Source organism: Bremia lactucae, linkage group LG3, assembly GCF_004359215.1.
Source record: "Bremia lactucae strain SF5 linkage group LG3, whole genome shotgun sequence".
Classification (NCBI taxonomy): domain Eukaryota; phylum Oomycota; class Peronosporomycetes; order Peronosporales; family Peronosporaceae; genus Bremia; species Bremia lactucae.
Window position 1 is genome coordinate 1,926,635 of NC_090612.1, and position 22,121 is coordinate 1,948,755.

At 45.3% G+C, this 22,121-nt stretch overlaps 1 protein-coding gene across 1 annotated transcript; it reads right to left on the reverse strand.

Moving 5' to 3' along the window:
* Nucleotides 1-2,404: 2,404 nt before the first annotated feature.
* Nucleotides 2,405-6,683, reverse strand: CCR75_005572 (uncharacterized protein; the record flags this gene model as incomplete). The annotated part of the gene is made up of 3 exons (XM_067963652.1): nt 2,405-6,474; nt 6,537-6,593; nt 6,680-6,683. 3 exons carry the CDS (start codon nt 6,681-6,683, stop codon nt 2,405-2,407), a joined length of 4,131 nt encoding a protein of 1,376 aa, XP_067815152.1.
* Nucleotides 6,684-22,121: the final 15,438 nt, after the last annotated feature.

Here is a 22,121-nt window from a genome sequence, read left to right on the forward strand (position 1 = left end):
AAAATGGCAGTAAGCGCCCCAAATGGTATGCTTTGGGCGTGGCTTGTGATGCCCCAAGGTTTAAAAACGCACCAGCGACATTCAACCGAGTGGTGGCTCACGTGATGCGTCAGCACCGTGCCTACGCGCCTCATTACTTTGACGATGTATTCGAGCGCAATAGAGTCGCACAGCGTCATTTAGACGCTGTGTTGCAGACTTTAAAGGACGCCCAATTGTACGTCAACTTGCAAAAGTGCGTCATAGGGGTCCCTGAGATATCTGTACTGGGCTGCATTGTTGGTACACATGGTGTACGAGCCGACCCAGACAAGGTAATATCAGTAAAGGAATGGTCAATCCCACGGCATGTGAAGGATTTGCGCCAATTCCTACGGGAAAACAGGCCTGCTTTCATGAGTAGACTTAAAGTCGAACTCAGCGCGTAGCGCTATTGCAACTGCCTCTTCGAACGTAGCCGGATGAGATCTGAACAATTCCGTCCGGGCAACGCCCTCATTGAGACCCCCCATAAAGGTGGTCACTACGATTGCTTCTTGCACTGGGTCTTGATTCAACTCCTGGACAAAGTTCCCTAGGGTTCTGTTACCCTGTCGAGTCGCTAGGAGCCGTGCTCGCATGCGAAAAGCCTGATCAGGCGGTGCAAACATGCTGGTCATTTGCTGTTTCAGCGAATCCCACGAGGGAAAAGCGTCGTTTATGGACGTGCTGCACGACAGTGCCCACTCCATGGCTCTACCTCCAAGTTTGAAAATGGCCATAGCCACCTTTTGCCGTTCTATTAAGAACAAGGCGGAATCAATGGACATTTCCATCTGCTTAATCCAAAAAAGAGATTTTCTCCCTCTTTTCCTTCAAATATTCTCACATTTTCAGTTAGAGGGCGAGCCCTCGGCTCTGAGTCAGGTACAGAGATGTACCGGGTTGGCATAAATGCCGTAAATGGTCCTGTACTTGACCGATCAGAGAGGCTTCGTATAATAAATTCCACGTGCTCAAGCCGAATAAGGTTTTGAGCTTGTCATAAGCGGCGCGTTGCGCTGCTGAAAATTCTGCAACCTCGTCCATTTTCGTGAGAAATTAGTCTTTTAAAGGCGTAAATTGACTACGAGTGCTACCAGGTGTAGCGGAGCTACCTCGCTCCTAAAGTCAGAGGAAGACTTTCAGACTCAGAGAGTCACTTAGTTCTATTGAAATAATGGGTTTAACAACTCAGGGAGTCGTACAAGCTATTAAAGCTTAAGGAATCCTAGTTCAAGGGATTTAGGGGTTCGTAGAACTAAGTGGCAACAAGTGCCCAAGAGGATATACCTTAGAAAGGCTTCTTTCTCTTACAGATCAATGCGCAAGCCTTAGGAAGGCACTTAACGCTTTAAGATCAAAAGGGGAACTGCACTTTAGTTCATTATTTAATCTAAAAACCTTACCCTAGCTAAAAATAGATTTTGGTGGCCTGATTTATAGCTGGCGGCGACCACATTTATTACCCATAATAAATGGGATTTAAGTAGCTAACTATTTTGAAATTAGATAAAAGGGTATTTTTACCCATAAAGTAAATATACCACAACAACGGTTCTCCAACCGATGTGTGCCCAAGTATTAATCATACCAGTGGCAGACGCTTGCGTATCTGGTAACACGCTATCTACGACGGCTTGAAATTGCTTTATTGAGCGAGACTTTTGGAACACGGTTCCGATCGGACCAGGTTGTAGCTCGACATCCGTTGATTTCCCAATAAAACTTATTACCGATGCACTTCGCTGCAAACGGCATTACAGCTTCCATTTGCAAGCTTCTGCCGTTTTCAGCTTCCATATGCAAGCGCAAGCCTTTGCCATTTTGTCAGATAAACGTACAGCCAGTCAAAATTCGTTTATTAAAATTCAGTAAATCATAGCTCGCCACTTACGTTTAGGGGTTCTGCATTGGGGGGCATGTTAGCTACAAACCTTACCCTAGCTAATTTAAAAATAGATTTCGGCCGCCAGATTTATAATGGCGGCGACCGCATTTGTTACCAGTATTAAATGGGATTTTTGTAATTAACTATTATAAAAAAAGGATAAAAAGGTATTTTACCAATAATGTAAATGTAACACAACAGCGGTTCACCAACCCCATTGTATTTCTCATCGTGAATCCTTGATGTTTTTTTTGCGTTTACAGCTAAAGATTTTTGCCGTCTGCTGTAGCCGTCCCCAAAATCGGCTGCACGCTACGTTTTTAGCTATACGGGAGTGATCGATGAAATCGGACGAAAGCTTCGTTAAGAACGCTGTTATGTGTGCTTCAAAACAGGTCAGCCAATTTTAACTTTTTAAGCAAGTATTTTTAAGTTAAAGGTCGAGATTAAGATGTTTACGATCCCATAAAATTGTTGTATCCTCAAACGACTAATTTACTTCAAATCAGCACGCACGCTCAGCTCTTTTGACTCCATAAACTCAAGAAGTTCGTGACATTCTTCTTCGCTCAAGTAAGCACGCAAAATGCGAAGCCCGTTCATATAAAGTGACTTGCTCCAGGGGCAGGAAGCTATTCCACGATACAGCACTTTTGTCGCTGCATCAATTTTGCCAAGTGCAACCTCAAAACGCAAATAGAGCTCCCAGCATAGCGCGCTGCCCTTAGTTCGGAACTGCGTCACTATATTTTCAAATAGCTGTCGGATACGAGTAATTCCAGTCGTGTTCCTTCCCCAGCGATGGAAAACGCAGCACATGGGGTGTGAGTGCTCGTCAATACATGGATCTACATTTCTAGATAATTCCAAGATAGTCGCTGCACGCTCCACGCGGTAAATTTCACAGAGCAGCATGAATAGCCACTCTATCACGTCCGGTGAATCATAATAACGTCGCCATCGCTTCTCTACCCAAATAGAGTACTTCCGATGCACCTGTGAAATTGTGTTTCCCTTATCAGAATCAGCGAAAAGCCGTAAAAATACTTCGTTGTACGGGTGATACTCCACAGCCTCCGAGATTGTCAAACGCCAAAGACGAGGGGCTAGCCTGGGCGATAAGCCCAAAAGTTGATGTTGCTGCATAAATTCGAGAAAGCACGTCCATGCCCATACTTCTTGCTTGCAATCTTGATGCTCGCTATTGGTCAAGAATTGACGGTACACACGGCATGCTGCATCAAACCCATCGTAGGCATAAACTATCAGTGCCAGATTATGCAAACAGTAACCAACGTAGCAGCCAAAAGGGTTGGAATCGATGTAGTTTGCTGTGCTATCCTCGGGACTTCGCGATGTTATAAGAGCACAATGTTGAGCTGCAGAGCCAAGATCTGCCCTGTATTTCGCAATAAGATCAGATCTAGTCGACGGATCAGACATCAACTGCTCCTGCAAGCGGGCACGAAACTGTTTCTTGCTCAATTTACCGATCGTATCAAGCGCTTCAATCTCCTTCCCATTTACCCGATTTGGCTGCTGCGCTCTCCATAGCGTGTATAGACACCGCAACAAACGAAGCTGCTTTTGGTCACGGCTCTTAAAAGGCGACCACAGCTCAAGACGCGCCTGCAGAAAGGTGAAGCGATGGAAGTTGCTGTCCCCTACCAAATTGCGTTCTTTTAGTGATTTAAGAGCTTTTTCACAAACTCGATACCCTTGACGCTCATTACCCACATTTAATTCGAGCTTCGCGTATGCAAACAGAACACGTAGATCTGGGTGATTATCCGTGGAATTCTTTGCCAAGCGTTGACTCAAAAGTCGAGCGTTTGCTACGCTATCCGATGACGCCCCAGTCATACGTATAACTTCAGCTTCAAAGCCAATCCACAAGCACTTAAGGGTGCTTTGTATAACCTCATTCAATTTTTGACATAACTCTAAACCTTGCTCAAAGATCCGACGGACAAACGCCACCTTGCTAGGGTCGCTAAGCACATCTTGTTTTACAACAACATCTTTAAGAAGTGTATTTTTAAGCAATGTCTTTCGATCATTCGGATCAAGAAATAGCAAATTATGCTTGGATGTACCTTGTTCCATACTTAAAACAGAAAGGATTGGGCTTACGAGCATTTCGTAGTCGGTAGGGCTATCGGCGCACATCGACGCGCATTCTGGAAAATCAGTCTTCCATGAAAACTCCCCGCACCACTCGACACCGAATATCTCTAAAATCTCCGCGATAAGCCGCCATCGGTGCATTTTCGGCACATAGAACAAAAATGGTTGAATTTCTTCTGTAAGCGTGACACGGTCGGGTTGTTGCACGATAAGGTTCTGATTTTGAGGATTGTCTGACCGCAGCGGGATCCATTGTAAATGTTTTTGAACTTCTTCATCATGAAGCCAGCTTAAAAAGCGGTCATCTTCGTCGACGGAATCGTAATTTGCACGCTGGTCTTCCAATTGCGATATCGTCGCTGCAAGAACTGCACTTTTCTTCTTTCCTTTATCTTGCAGCCGAATTTGCCGAGCTTGCCCATTTTTACTTGTACGGCGTAGCTCATCTAAAATACGCTCGTACTCTTTTGAATCGTTGGCATTATCAACTTTAATACGATACCCGTGTAAATTGCTGTATACGAGTTTGCTAAATTCCATCTCCGATTCGTCACACAGTCGAGAATGTTTGCCTTGCTCAGTTCCGATTACATCGAAAGCTTTCTTTCCACTTGAATATGTCTGGCGTTTATATGCGGCAGACTCTGTCAACAGACTCTGTTGATGCTTGTCAGTTCGTATTACTTCAGGCGGATTAACATGGTCAATGTTTACAGAACCAATTTTAAATATGTAGTTTTGAAACTGGACAAGGGCCTGATTCGAAGAATCTTTGGGTAAAAAATTGCTTTGAGAAGTCATTCCACGTCGGATTTCACCAATTCGAGGCACATCTTTATCATTCCAACGTTTAGCAAATTGTTGTAACCTGCTCAGATGAGTATCCTTGCTACTACTTGAAGCAATTATCCGACAGTCATCGAAGGAAAAATCTATTAGGGCTTGAGCATGAGAGAGCGAACGTTCGATAAAGCCTGCTTTTTTCTCGAATCGGCACATGAGGAAATGAAATTCGAGAAGAAAAGCTAAAGTTTTATCAAGATGTTGTGATGTTTTCATCTTTTCACATTTGTCGAGACCTGGCATTGTTTGTTCAGATATCTTCACTGTAGCGTTAGCTTCACATTCTTTCCTTAAGACTGTAAATATACGCGCGTACAGATCACGTACTGACTGCATTGAGAAGCTACCAAATTGCTGCAGGCGATATTGTAGCAGTTTGAGCCATAGTTCGCAATTTGTTGGATCTTTGTCGAGAAAATGTTCGATCTGCTGAAGTAGTATCGATTCCACTCCAGCTACTCTATTGCATGTCTGACTCTGCAAAGCCATATTAAGCTTAATTCGGTGCAACACACGCGAGCCAGGATTCTTAGCAAGAGCTCTTGCTACAATTGCCACTTGCTTTTCCATAACACTTGCTTTCATCACTGAGTTAATCCTTTTCGTTTTGATGTGAAGACGTAATGTGTCGTCTTGAAAGGCTATCAAGTCAAGCCAATTTTGAATGTTGTGTGGATTCGCCATAACAGCAAGATTAAGCATTTTATTGCGTTTCACTAGGTGCTGTTCCATACTTTGAATGTCGGTAAGCAATATTCTGTCGGCATCATCATCTAATATTGCATCATTCACGGTGTCAAGAGACGGGTCGAGGGGAATGTATGCCACTTCAGTATAATTGTGTGTCGAACGTTGCATTTTGCTTTCCGCTGACTTGTTGGACATTCTTTGATCCGAGTAGGCAAGATGTAAACGTTTTTGTTGACTATTTATTTCCAGTTTCTGTGCCTCAGGAGAAAAATACCGAATTAAATCGTTTACACGCTTCTCCTTGACTGTTGTGTCGCTTCTTCCATACGATAATTGTGCTTGTGAAATCCATACACCATTACAAGAATTTCTCCTGGAAGCCAAGACATATAATGGTTGGTCATAAAGGTATGACGACCCAAAAAACTGATTGGCGCGATCGCCGATTCTATCAAACTCAAAAATCGTGGCGACACTACAATCTGCCTTTTCAGTGCAAGAAATATTATCTTTGACTGGCTTCCGCTCAGTACGTTCCTCGTCAATGTGATGATCGAATCGGGATTGCACAAGGTAGCTGCTACGTGCTGAAAGTACGCTAGAGCAGTGGCCTAATATACCATCATCACTACTGTTCATTTGATACCTTGATCTGTCTCGTTTTTTGTCCTTCCTTTTCTTTTTGTGCTTGGCGAGGAGGTAACTCCCATGCGATGATACTGTCGTCGAATCATCGCTAGGTCGGTTCTGCCTCTTACATCGCTTCTTCCTAACAGATCCATGTTTGTCGTGCTGATGCCTGTACACTTGCATTGTAGAAGCCGACGAGTCTGTAAAATTGTGCTTCACAGTGAACATATCGTCCATTTTGCCTTGGGCGAAGCTCTTACCAACGCTTAGCCAGTCTGATAAATAGAAAGCCAATATGCATATTATCACAAAACATAGAATAGCATTCACTACCCACCGCATGCGTCATCTTTAGAATCCGCATCGACGCCCTGCGTTGCCGTCGCTTTACCAGCTGCAAACATAAATGAAGAAATAATTGAACACTTAGACAATGTTTAAAGTCAATTGATATTTCTACACCAAAAACGATTTACGAACTCATTCCGCACTTGACTTTTAGCCAATCAAAATCAATTAATCCTACCACTTTCCAATTTTTACGATGCGTAATTTTGCTCCGCTAAATAGGCTTATCACGTGCTTTCATGCTTCTTATCTTCCCGTAAGGGTAGAAAGGAACTATCGGATTATGTCCAAGAGTTGCGCGCTCTTATCACTGCGTTATTAAAGCATGCTTGGTACACAAATTGTAACGGGCCTTTTGCTAGTGCTGATAACGTAACGGGTCAAGTACACTTTGTGTACTTAACGGAATGGTCAATGACTTCATGTGAAGTCTATAGACCTGCCACTTGGGTGTGCTTGCAATGTAGGGTGCACATCTACAGGGATGGTTTCTATTGATTAGTTAAAAGGTTATCTATTTTGTTCCATTGATTATATATCAGTCTTAAGACTACTTTCTAGATAACAAGTGCGCACGTAAAGCCGGATTACCGTTTCCGTGACGACACGTGTCCTAAGGTACTTATTGTTAAAAACGTGATGTGTTTACTGTGTAGGAAGCCGTCTCTTGGGAGCAGTCGCGCGCGGGCAGTCGGATGAACAGTCGCAGGGAGATTCGCGACCCCATGGCCTCGAGAAGTCAAGGCAAAGTAAGATCGCATGCGTGCGATCAAGCAATACACATTTTACTCTCAAAATTACCTCTTAGAGCTCTGACCGCTTTGTTTTATTTTCCTACACTTAGTTCGTTGAAGAGGTCGCTTGGGTGCCCACCAACTACCTCATTGTGCTTGAAGGTGTGTGATTAAGTGAAACGTGGCAGCTATAGAAGCGCTCGCCTACACTTGGCAGCATTAGTAGTCCTTCCATGACCTGTCTACAGTAGACGCATTAGCGTCTACTGAAACATTTGCATAACTAGCAGCTGCACTGATCCGTGCAGCTGTCAGCTTTGCGACCTCACGGGGACTGTAGCGGAGCTACCTCGCTCCTAAAGTCAGAGGAAGACTTTCAGACTCAGAGAGTCACTTAGTTCTATTGAAATAATGGGTTTAACAACTCAGGGAGTCGTACAAGCTATTAAAGCTTAAGGAATCCTAGTTCAAGGAATTCAGGGGTTCGGAGAATCAAGTGGCAATTAGTGCCCAAGAGGATATATCTTAGAAAGGCTTCTATCTCTTACAGATCAATGCGCAAGCCTTAGGAAGGCACTTAACGCTTTAAGATCAAAAAAGGAACTGCACTTTATTTAATTAATCAAATCTAAAAACCTTACCCTAGCTAATTAAAAATAGATTTTGGTCGCCAGATTTATGTCTGGCGGTGACCACATTTGTTACCCATAAAAATAAATGGGATTTAAGTAACTAACTATTTTGAAATTAGATAAATTGGTATTTTACCCATAAAGTAAATGTAGCACAACAACAGTTCTCCAACCGATGTGTGCCCATTACCCCCCCCCCATCATAATGTTGACACCGAGTGACAATATTCGCTTCATTTCTCTTTGAGGTTGGAACTTAAACAGCTTACCGTTCGGTTGTGTTTTATTTCCTTTGTCTCATGACAATCAAGCGTGAGTCACAGGCTCTTAGTACCTTCCTCGACGATGAGGGAATGGTGGACTTGGACTTTGAAAGTCACTCTCCATCAGAGGAGGAAGAGAGAAGAGAGTTCGTTCTTTCACGCCTTCTCCTCCGGATGAATGTCGGCGGGCCCCGAATCGGTTCCCAGAACGTGGTGCCGCTGATGTCTTAACTGCACTGAGCAGGACACGTGACCCTGAGTCCAACATCTTACGAATCCGCTCGATGAAGAGCAAGAGCAGATAATCCTCATAGAGGAAAGAGCTCGTCGTCGAGCTGCCGAGATAGCGAAAGCTAAGGCTCGTAGTGAATATATATTCACTCCGCTTAGTGCGGAGGAGCGTCTCAAAGAGATAGCGGGTCATAGCTTGGCCATCTGGATCTCTGGTGACCCGGCGAGGACGCCGGAGGAGGTCGCTGTCCGCGACGCTCTTCATGAGCAATACCTTACGCCGAAAGTAATGACGCGAAGCCAGTATCTACCGCGTTTACGTGATCAAGCCCGTGGGGCTTCGGTGACCTCCATGAGGGAAATTCCGATCGTTTTGTTTCCAAACGAAACAAGGACTGAAAACAAAGTCTCATTTGAGAACTGGGTTCACCGGGCCCGCCGACTTCGTAATATTTGAAATATCAGAGAGTCTGCGGATAGAGGTGATGTTCGTTTGGAACGGAAGCTTCGCTTCGATTTCGCTAAGCTTAAGGCCAAAGCCAGTTACGTTCGGCAGTTATGCCACAAAACGAGGAAAGGCCTAGCCGATATTTTAGTGCTTCGGTTGACCGTACAACCAAGGATCGAAGCCGCACTGAGGCTTTAATACCACCTAATACCACGTTTAGTGGTAGGAAGCGTCGTTCGACGCGAGTTGACCTTGAGCTTGGCGCCCAAAAACGTCAACGGCGTACGGGCAATCTTGCCGAAGAGGTACCTCGAACTCCCAAGAGTTTTTAGAAGAGGGGTACCCTAGCCACTTCACCAAATACTGGTTTTGACCCTCACGATGACTTCGCTTTAAAAGTTCCCTCGCGCATCAAGCAGCGCGGGAGGGGGCCGAAAATTCGGCGGAAGCATTTGCATTTGATGCTCTACTGCACGAGGTGCAACTTCTTCGTGAGGTCCTTGCTCGGGTTGAGAGCTCTTTTGAGGCGGTTCGGGACCGTCTTTCGACGCTGGAGCGTCAGCAGCCTCCTTTAGAGGGCCAGCTGGATATCCTGGTGGGGATACAGCAATCTGCGATACGACCGCCTGTCTCGGCGCAAGCGCCTTCAAGTCCACGTGGGAAGGGTCCCGATATGGCTTAAGCAAGCCAACGTAAAACACTGGGTGTGTCCGCAGCTTGCTGGGAAGGTTTAGCGTATAAGCTAGGCCCTTCTTGGCCCCGACCGTAAATGGTCCAATAAAGCGCGGGCGCAATTTGGTCTGGAAGACCGCGGAAACCAAGTTGGTAGGTAGGTTAGTAGCGTTTAGTAAAACTCGGTCTCTGACCGTATAAAAATTAATACAGCTTTTGCTTTTGGCATCTGCTTGTTCTTTTTTGTTTGTCTTGGCTATCAGCCATCGTATCCCTTACGTGTCTTAAGACACAAGCCTATCGGCTAATTCTCCCCCACTAAGCCCTGAACCACGCAGTGGTATCGTTAATGGAACGCGTGGGTGGGTAAGACCGTTTACATAGAACGGAGTATAGCCTGTAAAGGCATGGACAGCGTTATTTAACGCAAACTTCACCACTTGGAGCATTGAGCTCCAGCGCTTTGGTGTATGAGCACACACGCCGCGTAAAACATCTATAATGACGCGATTGACACGTTCAGTTTGACCATCGGTCTGCGGATGGTCCGCAGTGGATATATCCAATCTGGTGCCACGCACTCGGAAAATTAATTTCCTGAATTTACCGTGAAACGGGGGTCCCGATCAGAGGCAATTGCCACTGGCAAACCATGTTGTCGAAACACGCGATTGATAAACAGCTTAGCTGTACCCTCTTCATCAATGGAATCCGGCACGGCCGCTAGGTGAGCCATTTTGCTCAATCGGTCAACAAAGACTACTATACCGGAGTTACCGGCTGAATCTTTCGGTAGACCGAAAACAAAATCCATATGAATGGACTCCCAGCAACTTATGGGGACGGGAAGACTCGCCAGTGGTGCAGCAGCATGCGCCGAGGGTTTAACCCGTTGGCACGTTTCGCATGTGCGAACATATGTGCTGACCCATTTATAAAGTTTGGGCCACCAATAACTCTGGCTGATAGAGCCGTAGGTCTTTTCTCTACCGAGATGACCGCCAAGGACAGTATCGTGTGCCTCATAGCGGATTCGGTACTTTAAATCGTCATCATGAGGAACAACAATGAGCGGAGGGTCCGCGATGTCTGTGAAATAAAGCAACAGGTTATAATCGATAGAAAATCGATGTAACCTTGCACGCAAACTGCCGGCAATTTATAGCCTGATTCAGTGCTCGTTAAAGATAGTAGCAGAGCTACACACTGCTCATCCTTGGCGTAATTTGAACGGATTAATGCAGTAATAGGCGAAAGTATAGTCGTTAAATGAGAGAGCTCATCATCCGGCCTGCGTGATCACGCATTAGCGGAAGCATTCTGATTGACAGGCTTACCCTTCACCTCGGAGTTGTATTCGGCGAAAAAGGAAAGTCATCGTGCCATTCTCTGTAATAGATGGGGCGACTTTAGTCGCAGTGCGTAATGACGCGTGATCTGTATATATCACAAACGGCTTAGAGCCTAGCAGATGAACTCTGAATTTGACAAGAACTTACTTCATTGCAAGTAAATTTTTGTCATGAATTGGGTAGTTCTTTTCCGCAGCTACAAGCTGACTAGACTCGAACACAATTAACGGTTGACGCCCATCATCACCTGCTTGTAACAGAGCACTGCCAATGGCAAAATCCGATGCGTCACAGACGACACTAAAAGACCAATTTGGATTTCGCAGTGCCAAGATTGGGGCATGGATAAGACTATCCTTGACTGCTCGAAAAGCATTATGTTCTGTGCTAGTCCAGCACCATTCTGTATCCTTTAAAGGAGATTAGATAAGGCCTAGCCATATTAGCGCAATTTTCGCTATATTTGTGTAAATAATTGGCGAGACCCAACCACTTACACAAATCTTTTTGGTTCCTAGGAACCGGTCAATCAACTATGGCTTTCACCTTAGCTGGATCTGCTCTAAGGCCTCGCTTCCCAATGAAGCACCCTAAGAAGGGATTTTCTTCTGCGCCAAAAATGCATTTAGATGCATTGAGATACAATATATTTGTGCGCATACACTCGAGCACCGCCCACAAATGGTCTGTATGGTTTTCCACATCCGACCGACCCTGCTCCGCACGACTATGGAAAAAAACGTCAACGAAGTAAGTCTGTGCATAGCCTCGATGAGGGCGGAGCGGCTGCGACACTAGACGACTAAATGTAGCCGAGGCGTTGGAGAGCCCTTGTGGCATAAAACCAACCAGTCCCATAGCATACCGTTTGGGATGCTAACCGCTATAAGCGAAATATTACTAGCTCGCATGAGCAGTTGGTAGCAACCATCGACAAGTCAAGTGCAATGTACATCGTATGTCCCACTATATTGTTCTGGATAACATCCTTTCGAGGAATAAGGGCTTGTGGCAGTATTAAGCTTATTATAAGCATGTATTACCATTTGGCTTGTTGACACAAAATTACGGTGTCGAATGAAAGATTCACTCTCGCATACCATTCCAGCCTCGTGCTTAGCATGGAAGCAATCGTCAATGACGTCACACTGCTGCCTTGTTAAAGGCCATTGTCTTGTGACACAGTATTTTGGCTACAGGAACCAAGTCAATTACATGACGAACACCTCTATCCGGAGGTAAAACAGATGGTGGATTATTACATACCACATCTTGGAATTACTAAATCAAGAAATAAAAGGGATCTATAGGATCTTTAAAGATAGATGACTCATTTCGCGCACTAAGTGCAGCTTTTGTGTCATCCAGGACAGCTTCGTCCAGAAGTGACGATGAGTTTAACTCAATTGTTTGTCGAATGACCACCATTTCCGATAAGTCGCCAGCCTTTAAGGATCGACCGCACTCATCAATAGACATTTCGTCTAGCTCTAAAAGAGCATGTGACGAAGGGATTGCCGGAAGGCTAACTTCTCCCTCAATGTTACCGGTTACACCATTTACAAGCGTATGTAATTGCTCACTCGTTTCACGTTGTGAGGGTATACACGCTTCGTGTCCACCCTGTCTTGGAGTGGAGACAATACGCCTCTTAGAGGCCGGGACATTCACGTCCCCGGGTTTTCCAGCCTGTATTGGTTCTATTCAAGACATGGTGTCTAATTTGACATCCGACAAGGAGTTAGGTAACTCAACTTCCTTATCCAGCGAACGTTTACGTGTCGCTTCACGTGCATTAGGAGGGTTTGACCGAAAATGCCCTGGCGACTTGCCAATAGTGTCACTATTGACACTCAGTATGGTGCCACCTCGGCCGACCCCACTCGGTGGGCTTAGATGTGCCACTCCACGTATCCCAGGGATATTGCAGAATTGAGGTCATGGCGAACCGCCAACAGTGTCACTACTGACACTCAGTATGATGTCACCTCTGCCGATCATACTCTGTGGACTTAGACGTGCCACTCAACGTATCTCAGGGATATTGCACCCTTGATGATTCGGCCTTAGGCCAACAATGCTTTTAGCATTTAGTGAATCGTTATTATAACGAGTGTCACTCGACGGAGTACGTGCCGTTCCACCCCCTTTTTCTAAGTCGGGCTCAGAATTAATGTTTTTAATATTAGAATTTATTAACTCAGACATGCCAATGTCTAAAACTTTGACAGACTCATTTAATGATCCGCGCCAATAGCGTTTTTGTTGCCTAGCAAAGGTGGTCATGACTCTCCAAAACTTTGCTAGGAACATTGTGCGTGGCGCCTAAGGTCTTAGACCTCCAATCTATCCATGACTCATGGTGTTTTAACCAGGCCATACCAAGGATAAGATCATATATCGAATCCAAATCAAGGACGAGACAGCGTTCCATACTGTCAAAGTCCAGAAACTTTATACCTAAGTATAATGGAACTTTGGGAACAGTGACACGAGTCCCAGTCGCTAAGCGAACAGAGACTGTATCACTTTCATGCGCTCTAAGCGCCTCAACGTATTGTTGACTTCCTTCAAGGGAAAGGCGTCGAGCATAATTGCAAGACGCTCCTGAGTCAATTAAAATTGACCACGGCTTATCAAAGCCCTTTACAGTCGCTTGAGCGACTAGCAAGCCAGGCTTGTACTCTCGCCCCGTGCCATTGAGCACCGAGTTAATTGGGGCTAAATTCTGTTTATTCTCACCTCCTTGAGGTTCAACAGAGCCTAGGTCTTCCCCAGTAAGGCGCCCCGCACCTACTGGGTATCGACGTTTTCCCGCACCGTGCCAGATCTCTGGTATAGGTCGAAATTGGAGCTATTTCGAGCTTTACGCGTATTAAGTAGGGGACAGGCCGGACATAAATGTTTCGTGCTTCCGCACATATAACATCTCCGGATATTCTTATGCTGTTCCACAGCTTGAAGTGCTTCTTCTCCGTCCCCAACGAGGCTTAAACCCATAGGTTTCGCTCTATTAGACGGAACCCATGTGCTCGAAAAGCTTGTTCGGTAGACAGGCGTGCTAACACGAGCAGACTTAAAGTCAAACTCGGCGCGTAGCGCAATGGCAACTGCCTCTTCGAACGTAGCCAGATGAGATCTGAACAATCCCGTCCGGGCAACGCCCTCATTGAGACCCCCCATAAAGATGTTCACTACGATTGCTTCTTGCACTGGGTCTTGATTCAACTCCTTCACGCGGTACGAAGCCTCCCTGATCGGTCAGGTACAGGACCATTTAGCGGCATCTATGCCAACCCGGTACATCTCTGTACCTGACTCAGAGCCGAGGGCTCGCCCTCTAACTATAAATGTGAGAACTTTTGAGGGAAACGAGGGAGAAAATCTCCCTTTTTGGATTAAGCAGATGGAAATGTCCATCGATTCCGCCTCGTTCTTAATAGAACGGCAAAAGGTGGCCATGGCCATTTCCAAACTTGGAGGTAGAGCCATGGAGTGAGCACTATCGTGCAGCACATCCATAAACGACGCTTTTCCCTCGTGGAATTCGCTGAAACACAAATGACCAGCATGTTTGCACCGCCTGATCAGGCTTTTCGCATGCGAGCACGGCTTCTAGCGACTCGACAGGGTAAAAGAACCCAGGGAACTTTGTCCAGGCTTCAAGCCTTGCATGCAGAACCTCTGGTCCCTGAAAGATAATGAATTCCACGTGTTGAAGCCCAAATAAAGTTTTGAGATTGTCATAAGCGGCGCGTTGCGCTTCTGAAAATTCTGGAACCTCGTCCATTTTCGTGAAAAATTAGTCTTTTAAAGGCGTAGATTGACTACGAGTGCTACCAGATGTAGCGGAGCTACCTCGCTCCTAAAGTCAGAGGAAGACTTTCAGACTCAGAGAGTCACTTAGTTCTATTGAAATAATGGGTTTAACAACTCAGGGAGTCGTACAAGCTATTAAAGCTTAAGGAATCCTAGTTTAAGGGATTCAGGGGTTTGTAGAACAAAGTGGCAACTAGTGCCCAAGAGGATGTACCTTAGAAAGGCTTCTTTCTCTTACAGATCAATACGCAAGTCTTAGGAAGGCACTTAACGCTTTAAGATCAAAAGGGGACCTGCACTTTATCTATTAAATTTAATCTAAAATCTTACCCTAGCTAATTAAAAATAGATTTTGGTCGCCAGATTTATAGCTGGCGGCGACCACATTTATTACCCATACTAAATGGGATTTAAGTAACTAACTATTTTGAAATTAGAGAAAAGGGTGTTTTACCCATAATGTAAATGTACCACAACAACGGTTCTCCAACCGATGTGTGCCCCATTAGAGGGACTTTTAGTCGTCATGCGCAAACGAATTGATTTCTGAACAAAAATCAATAATGCGACAATATTGGAATTTTAACTAAAACTAATAATGCAAACTTATAGGGAACGACTAATTAGTATTTTCTGTCACCCTAAATTAGTCATTATAGTGACTGTTGGTTAGGGGGTGATGTAACGGGGTGACCTATTACATAAGAATTATTTGCTAAAATGAGTAATATTTAATATTATGTTCTATGAATGGAAATACACAAAGAAGTACAAAAAATTATCTATATTAAATATGTAACTTAAGAGTTCCAACATTACCAAATCTGGCAATATTGATGCAATAATACATTAGTTCTATTGTATGGATAATTTAAGTCTGATTTAACCCCGCCAATCGTTATCAGATACGATTGTGCGGTGCACAAGGAGGCGCCATACCTTATTGGTTATTAATATAAAGAGTTCAGTAGTAGATGGAAGATCTTTACGTAGGAAGCTAACTATATATTTATGCAGTTTTTACTTCTCACTATTCTTAGTCTAGACCCTCAAAGCTAGCTCCCCTTAGCTTCATAGAAACTTCCTCTCTACTCTTGTGTACGTGAAGTTTCGAGGCACATACTCTCGGGACGTAGTTGTCACTTTGTTCTACAAACCCCTGAATCCCTTGAACTAGGATTCACTAAGCTTTGATAGCTTGTACGACTCATTTGTCGTTCACCTATTAGTTCTATATAACTGAGAGACCCTTTGAGTCTCTAAGTCTAATTCTGACTTAAGGAGCGAGGTAGCTCCGCTAAACCTGCTAGCACTCGTAGTCAATCTACACCAGAGTCTTTATAAGACTAAGCCTTCACTGAAATGAAAACGTTTCCAGAACTTTCAGAGGCGCAACGCACAGCGTATGACAAGCTCAAAACTTTGTTTGGGCTTAAACATATAGAGTTCATTATGTCCCGGGGACCAGAGGTCCTGCATGTAAGGCTTAAAGCCTTAATGCAATACGAGTCCTCTCTTATCAGATAAGGCCCAGGGCCACTTGGCGGCATGTATGCCAACTCGGTACATTTCTGTGCATGCTGCACGAGACTGCCCCTCCTATGGCTCTACCTCCGAGCTTGGAAATGACCCTGGCCACCTTTTGTCGTTCTGTTAAGAATAAGGCAGCGTCTATGGCATCCTCATCTGCTTGATCCATAAAAGAAGGTTTTCTTCTCTTTTACTCTGAAATGTCTTAACAGTGGCAACAAGAGGGCGAGCCTTAGGCTCTGAATCAGGTCTATAAACGACGCTTTTTTTCCCTCATGTGATTCGCAGAAACAGCAGACGACCAGCATGATTGCACCGGTAAACGAACCCTAGGGAACTATGTCCTGGCGTTGAAATCTCTCATTCCATCTGCCCGGTGCTAGAAGCAGTTGTTGTAACAGTCTTTATGGGGGGTCTCAATGAGGGCGCTACCCGGACATCCTGCTACTTTCAAAGAGGCAGTTCCCATTGCGCTACGCGCTGAGTTCATCTTTAAGTCTGCTCATGATAGCAGGCCTCTTTTCCCGTACAAGTACAAGATCTTCGAGCACATGGGTTCCGTCTAATAGAGCGAAACCTATGGATCTAAGCCTCGTTGAGGACGGAGAAGAAGCACTTCAAGCTGTGGAACAGCATAAGAATATCCGGAGATGTTATATGTGCGGAAGCACGAAACATTTACGTCCGGCCTGTCCCCTACTTAATACGCGTAAAGCTCGAAAGAGCTCCAATTCCGACCTATACCAGAGATCTGGCACGGTGCGGGAAAACGTCGATACCCAGTAGATGCGGGGCGCCTTACTGGGGAAGACCTAGGCTCTGTTGAACCTCAAGGAGGTGAGAATAAACAGAACCTAGCCCCAATTAGCTCGGTGCTCAATGGCACGGGGCGAGAGTACAAGCCTGGCTTGCTAGTCGCTCAAGCGACTGTAAAGGGCTTTGATAAGCCGTGGTCAATTTTAATTGACTCAGGAGCGTCTTGCAATTATGCTCGACGCCTTTCCCTTGAAGGAAGTCAACAATACGTTGAGGCGCTTAGAGCGCATGAAGGTGATACAGTCTCTGTTCGCTTAGTGACTGGGACTCGTGTCACTGTTCCCAAAGTTCCATTAAACTTAGGTACAAAGTTTCTGGACTTTGACAGTATGGAACGCTGTCTTGTCCTTGATTTGGATTCTAGAAATGAATTCATCCTTGGTATGTCCTGGCTTAAACGCCAAAATGAGCCATGGATATATTGGAGGTCTAAGTCCTTAGGCGCCACGCGCAATGTTCTTAGCAAAGTTTTGGAGAGTCATGAACCCACATTTGCAACGCAACGAAACCGCTATTGGCGCTAATCACTGACTGAATCTGTCAGAGTTTAGACATTGAAATGGCTGAGTCAATAAATTCTAATGTTGAAAGCATTAATTCTGAGCCCGACTCAGAAAAAGGGGGTGGAACGGCACGTACTCCGTCGAATGACACTTGTTATAATAACGATTCACTTAATGATGATATCATTGTAGGCCTAAGACCAAGTCATCAAGAGTGCAATATCCCCGAGATACGTGGAGTACTATGTCTGAGTCCACCGAGTGTGGTCGGCCGAGGTGGCACCATTCTAGGTGTCAGTAGTGACACTGTTGGCGGTTCGCCAGGGCATTTCGGGTCAAACCCTCCTAATGCACGTGAAGTGACACGTAACCGGTCGCTGGACAAGGAAGTTGAGTTACCTTACTCCTTGTCGGATGTCGAATTAGACATATAGAGCCAATACAGGCTGGAAATATTGGGACGTGAATGTCCCGGCCTCTAAGAGGCGTATTGTCTCTTTTCAAACTAAGGGAGACACGAAGCGTCTATACGCTCACAACGTGATACGAGTGAGCAATTACATACGCTTGTAAATGGTGTAACCGGTAATATTGAGGGAGAAGTTAGCCTTCCGGCAATCCCTTCGTCACATGCTCTTTTTAGTGCTAGACGAAATGTCGATAGAAAATGCGGCCGAGCCTAAAAGACTGGCGACTTATCTGAAATGGTAGTTATTCGACCAACAATTGAGTTAAACTCATCGTCACTTCTGGACGAAGCTGTCCTGGATGACACAAAGCTGCACTTAGTGCGCGGAGTGGGTCATCGATCCTTAAAGATCGAACAGATCCAGTTTTTTTCTTGATTAAGGAATTCTACGATGTGGTATTTACCATTAAACATCCGTTTTAACCCCGGATAGAGGTGTCCGTCATGAATTTGACTTGGTTCCTGTAGCCAAATGCTGTGTTACAAGACAGTGGCCTTCATCAAAGGAGCAGTGTGACGTCATTGACGATTGCTTCCGTGCTAAGCACGAGGCTGGGATGGTACGCGAAAGTGAATCTTTCCATTCGACACCGTAATGTTGTGCCAACAAGCCAAATGGTAAATGGCGCATTGTACATGCTTATAATAAGCTAAATACTGCCACAAACCCTTATTCCTCAAAAGGATGTTCTTCAGAACAATATAGTGGGATGTACAATGTAAATTGCACTTGACTTGTCGATGGTTGCTACCAACTGCTCATGCGAGCTAGGAATATCCCGCTTATAGCGGTTAGCATCCCGAACGGTATGCTATGGGACTGGTTGTTTTTATGCCACAAGGGCTCTCCAACGCCTCGGCTACATTTAATCGTCTAGTGTCGCAGCCGCTCCGCCCTCATCGAGGCTATGCACAGACTTACTTCGTTGACATTTTTTTCCATAGTCGAGCGAAGCAGGGTCGGTCGGATGTGGAAAACCATACAGACCATTTGCGGGCGGTGCTCGAGTGTATGCGCACAAATATATTGTATCTCAATGCATCTAAATGCATTTTTGGCGCAGAAGAAAATCCCTTCTTTGGGTGCTTCATTGGGAAGCGAGGCCTTAGAGCAGATCCAGCTAAGGTGAAAGCCATAGTTGATTGACCGGTTCCTAGGAACCAAAAAGATTTGTGTAAGTGGTTGGGTCTCGCCAATTATTTACACAAATATAGCGAAAATTGCGCTAATATGGCTAGGCCTTATCTAATCTCCTTTAAAGGATACAGAATGGTGCTGGACTAGCACAGAACATAATGCTTTTCGAGCAGTCAAGGATAGTCTTATCCATGCTCCGATCTTGGCACTGCGAAATCCAAATTGGTCTTTTAGTGTCGTCTGTGACGCATCGGATTTTGCCATTGGAAGTGCTCTGTTACAAGCAGGTGATGATGGGCGTCAACCGTTAATTGTGTTCGAGTCTAGTCAGCTTGTAGCTGCGGAAAAGAACTACCCAATTCATGACAAAAATTTACTTGCAATGAATTAAGTTCTTGTCAAAATTCAGAGTTCATCTGCTAGGCTCTAAGCCGTTTGTGATGTATACAGATCACGCGTCATTACGAACTGCGACTAAAGTCGCCCCATCAATTACAGAGAATGGCTTGATGCTCTGATTGTTATTGAATAGAGTGGTCACTATGAATACTTAAGTGAAAACGATGGTGATTGGTCAGAACCGTCATTTTTAATTTCATCGCATAATTAGCAAGTCCATGCGGTATGCGAAAAATGCGGCGCCTTCGGCTGCGGTTTATGCAGCCGCCGGCGAGGCGTTATTGTCTCGTTCGGCAGACGTTCCGTCTGCCGTAGTGTCATCTTCTCCCGCAACGCTTTATGTTGCGGGTGCACGTGGTGATACACCACGTGAGTGCGACCCCTCTTTCGAGGTCGACTACGAATGGGAGTCGGACGAAATGGCCGACTCAGGGAGAACAGAACAGTCGCCTGATCATCGTCAGGCGGCTGATTATGAGCCTTCGAATGCGGGGGCTCAATCGGATAAACGTGCTGATAGCATTCGCTATAGCATGTTTAGTTCCGACGATGAGGATGATTCCTTATCGCCAGCACCGTCTCCCGTGCCTTCGTCCGCACATATTTATGTGCGTTGTGATGACGATGACGTAAGCCATCGTAATAAAACTTCTTGTGGTATCCCTGCTTTAGTAGGTACCACTCAGGGGATCGTAGACACTGAAATGTCACGTCTTGCCACTGAGAAAAAGCCGTGGCTTTTGCCCGAACAGCTAATCAATAGCTTGTCTGGAGAGATTATTCCCCACAACAAATATCCCCTGTTTATTACGAAGAAAGCTACTTGGCCTTGATCCCAGCGCGAAGAACATTCGCACTGAGGAAGATTTTTTTTTCTTGATGCTTTTCCTAAGCATCGATAATATAGTGGCAACAACAAACGAGATAATTCTCGTTGATGCAGGACTGGAACGCGTTTATTCGCAATGTCAAAGGCATTGGACGCGAAGCCTGGCTTCAAAGACTTAACGCGATTCGCGTTAAATTTGATAAACGAACTCCAACCGTTGCAAGGTATAAATTGCATCGGTTGTCTCGTGAGACAGGACTTCCATGCCTCACGTGGGGTGATCCCTATCCGTGTTGTGTTGACAACACGAAACGAGTGAAAGGTGATGTTTATTCTCTTTCTTCGCCCTGGGGAAGGGCTCGCGCCTCTATCGATATAGGCGATGCGATTGACGTTTGCAATCGATTTACCAGCGCCAAGGACGCGTTCTTTTCGATGAACCTTCTGATTCATCGTATGGGTCTCGTCATACTGATGGACGAGGCCATCAACGTCAACAACTAGCTGGAAACGAGGCTCCCAGCTGTCATATGAAGGTGAAAAACCGTGCCAGCGAACCAGATAACTCGTTCGCTGCCCCTTCACATCACGGTGATTTTGAATACGTTCCACAAGGAAACGTTGACCACCGTGGTAATTCACCAATGGTTGTGGCGGAGAAAGAAAAATTAGATCCGAAATGTGTGTCGGATCTATAGTCGAAAATCGAAAAACTCGATATCTTCCTCCATGATATGGAGGAGGGACTTGACCACGAGCGCGGCAAGCGTCGCTCGTTGAAGCAGACGGGGCAGGCTCACCATAGAGCGGTTGGAAGACCGTTCGAAGAGTGCGTACTTCATGTTGGAGTACGAACGGAAATATCATGCTGTTCGCGATGAGCTGTCGTCAGCTCATCGAAGTTTCGAAAATATTCGGAACCGGCATTAGAAACTTCAGGTTCAAGATGAGAACTTGGTTCGCGATCACAAGAATCTTTTGGGATTCTTGAAAAGGGTGGTCAAATCCGTCCTCGGAAGAAGCCGCGTACTGATGATACGGGCGGAGCCGACCAACGTAAAACGTAGGATGCGAACGCATCCTACGTGGCAATTCTATTGTGTACGCATTGCCTCTGCGATGCAGTACACGGAAAGGACCAATGAACTTGGGTAGTAGTTTACTGCTACCCACATTAGTGACTAATCGCTTAGGTAAGTTTACCGTAAAGAGTAGCACTAGGTCATTAAAATTAAATGAATGAACATTTGCTCTTCTATGTTTGTCTGCATTCCGTTTATGTCGGTTCACTGCGTTAGCAATGGAATCCTGAACGAAACGGATTATTGATTCTCGAGTTAGCAGAAATTCTTCTGCTAACTCATTTGTTTTGTCTTTTTCAGTACGCTTTGTGTGTACTGCCATGAGATCATTCTCGTCTTCGACGTCGATTTCTTCGACATCGACATCACTCGCATCGTTGTTAACTTCGACGCGTGATTTGCATGAGCCAGAAGTGGTTTTGCTCGTGCGAGTCCACCCCCCCTTAAACTAGAGGATCCCTCTAATTGGTTGGGTATGCGAGGATGGCGTAAGCCATTCACAAAGAACGGTGTATGCGTTGTAGACGCATGCACCAAATTATTGATGGCGAATTCGACCATCGGTAAAAACTCGCTCCAATTCGGATACGATTGGACGTAACCTCGAAGTATCTCTTCGAGGACGCGATTTACGCGTTCTGTTTGACCATCCGTTTC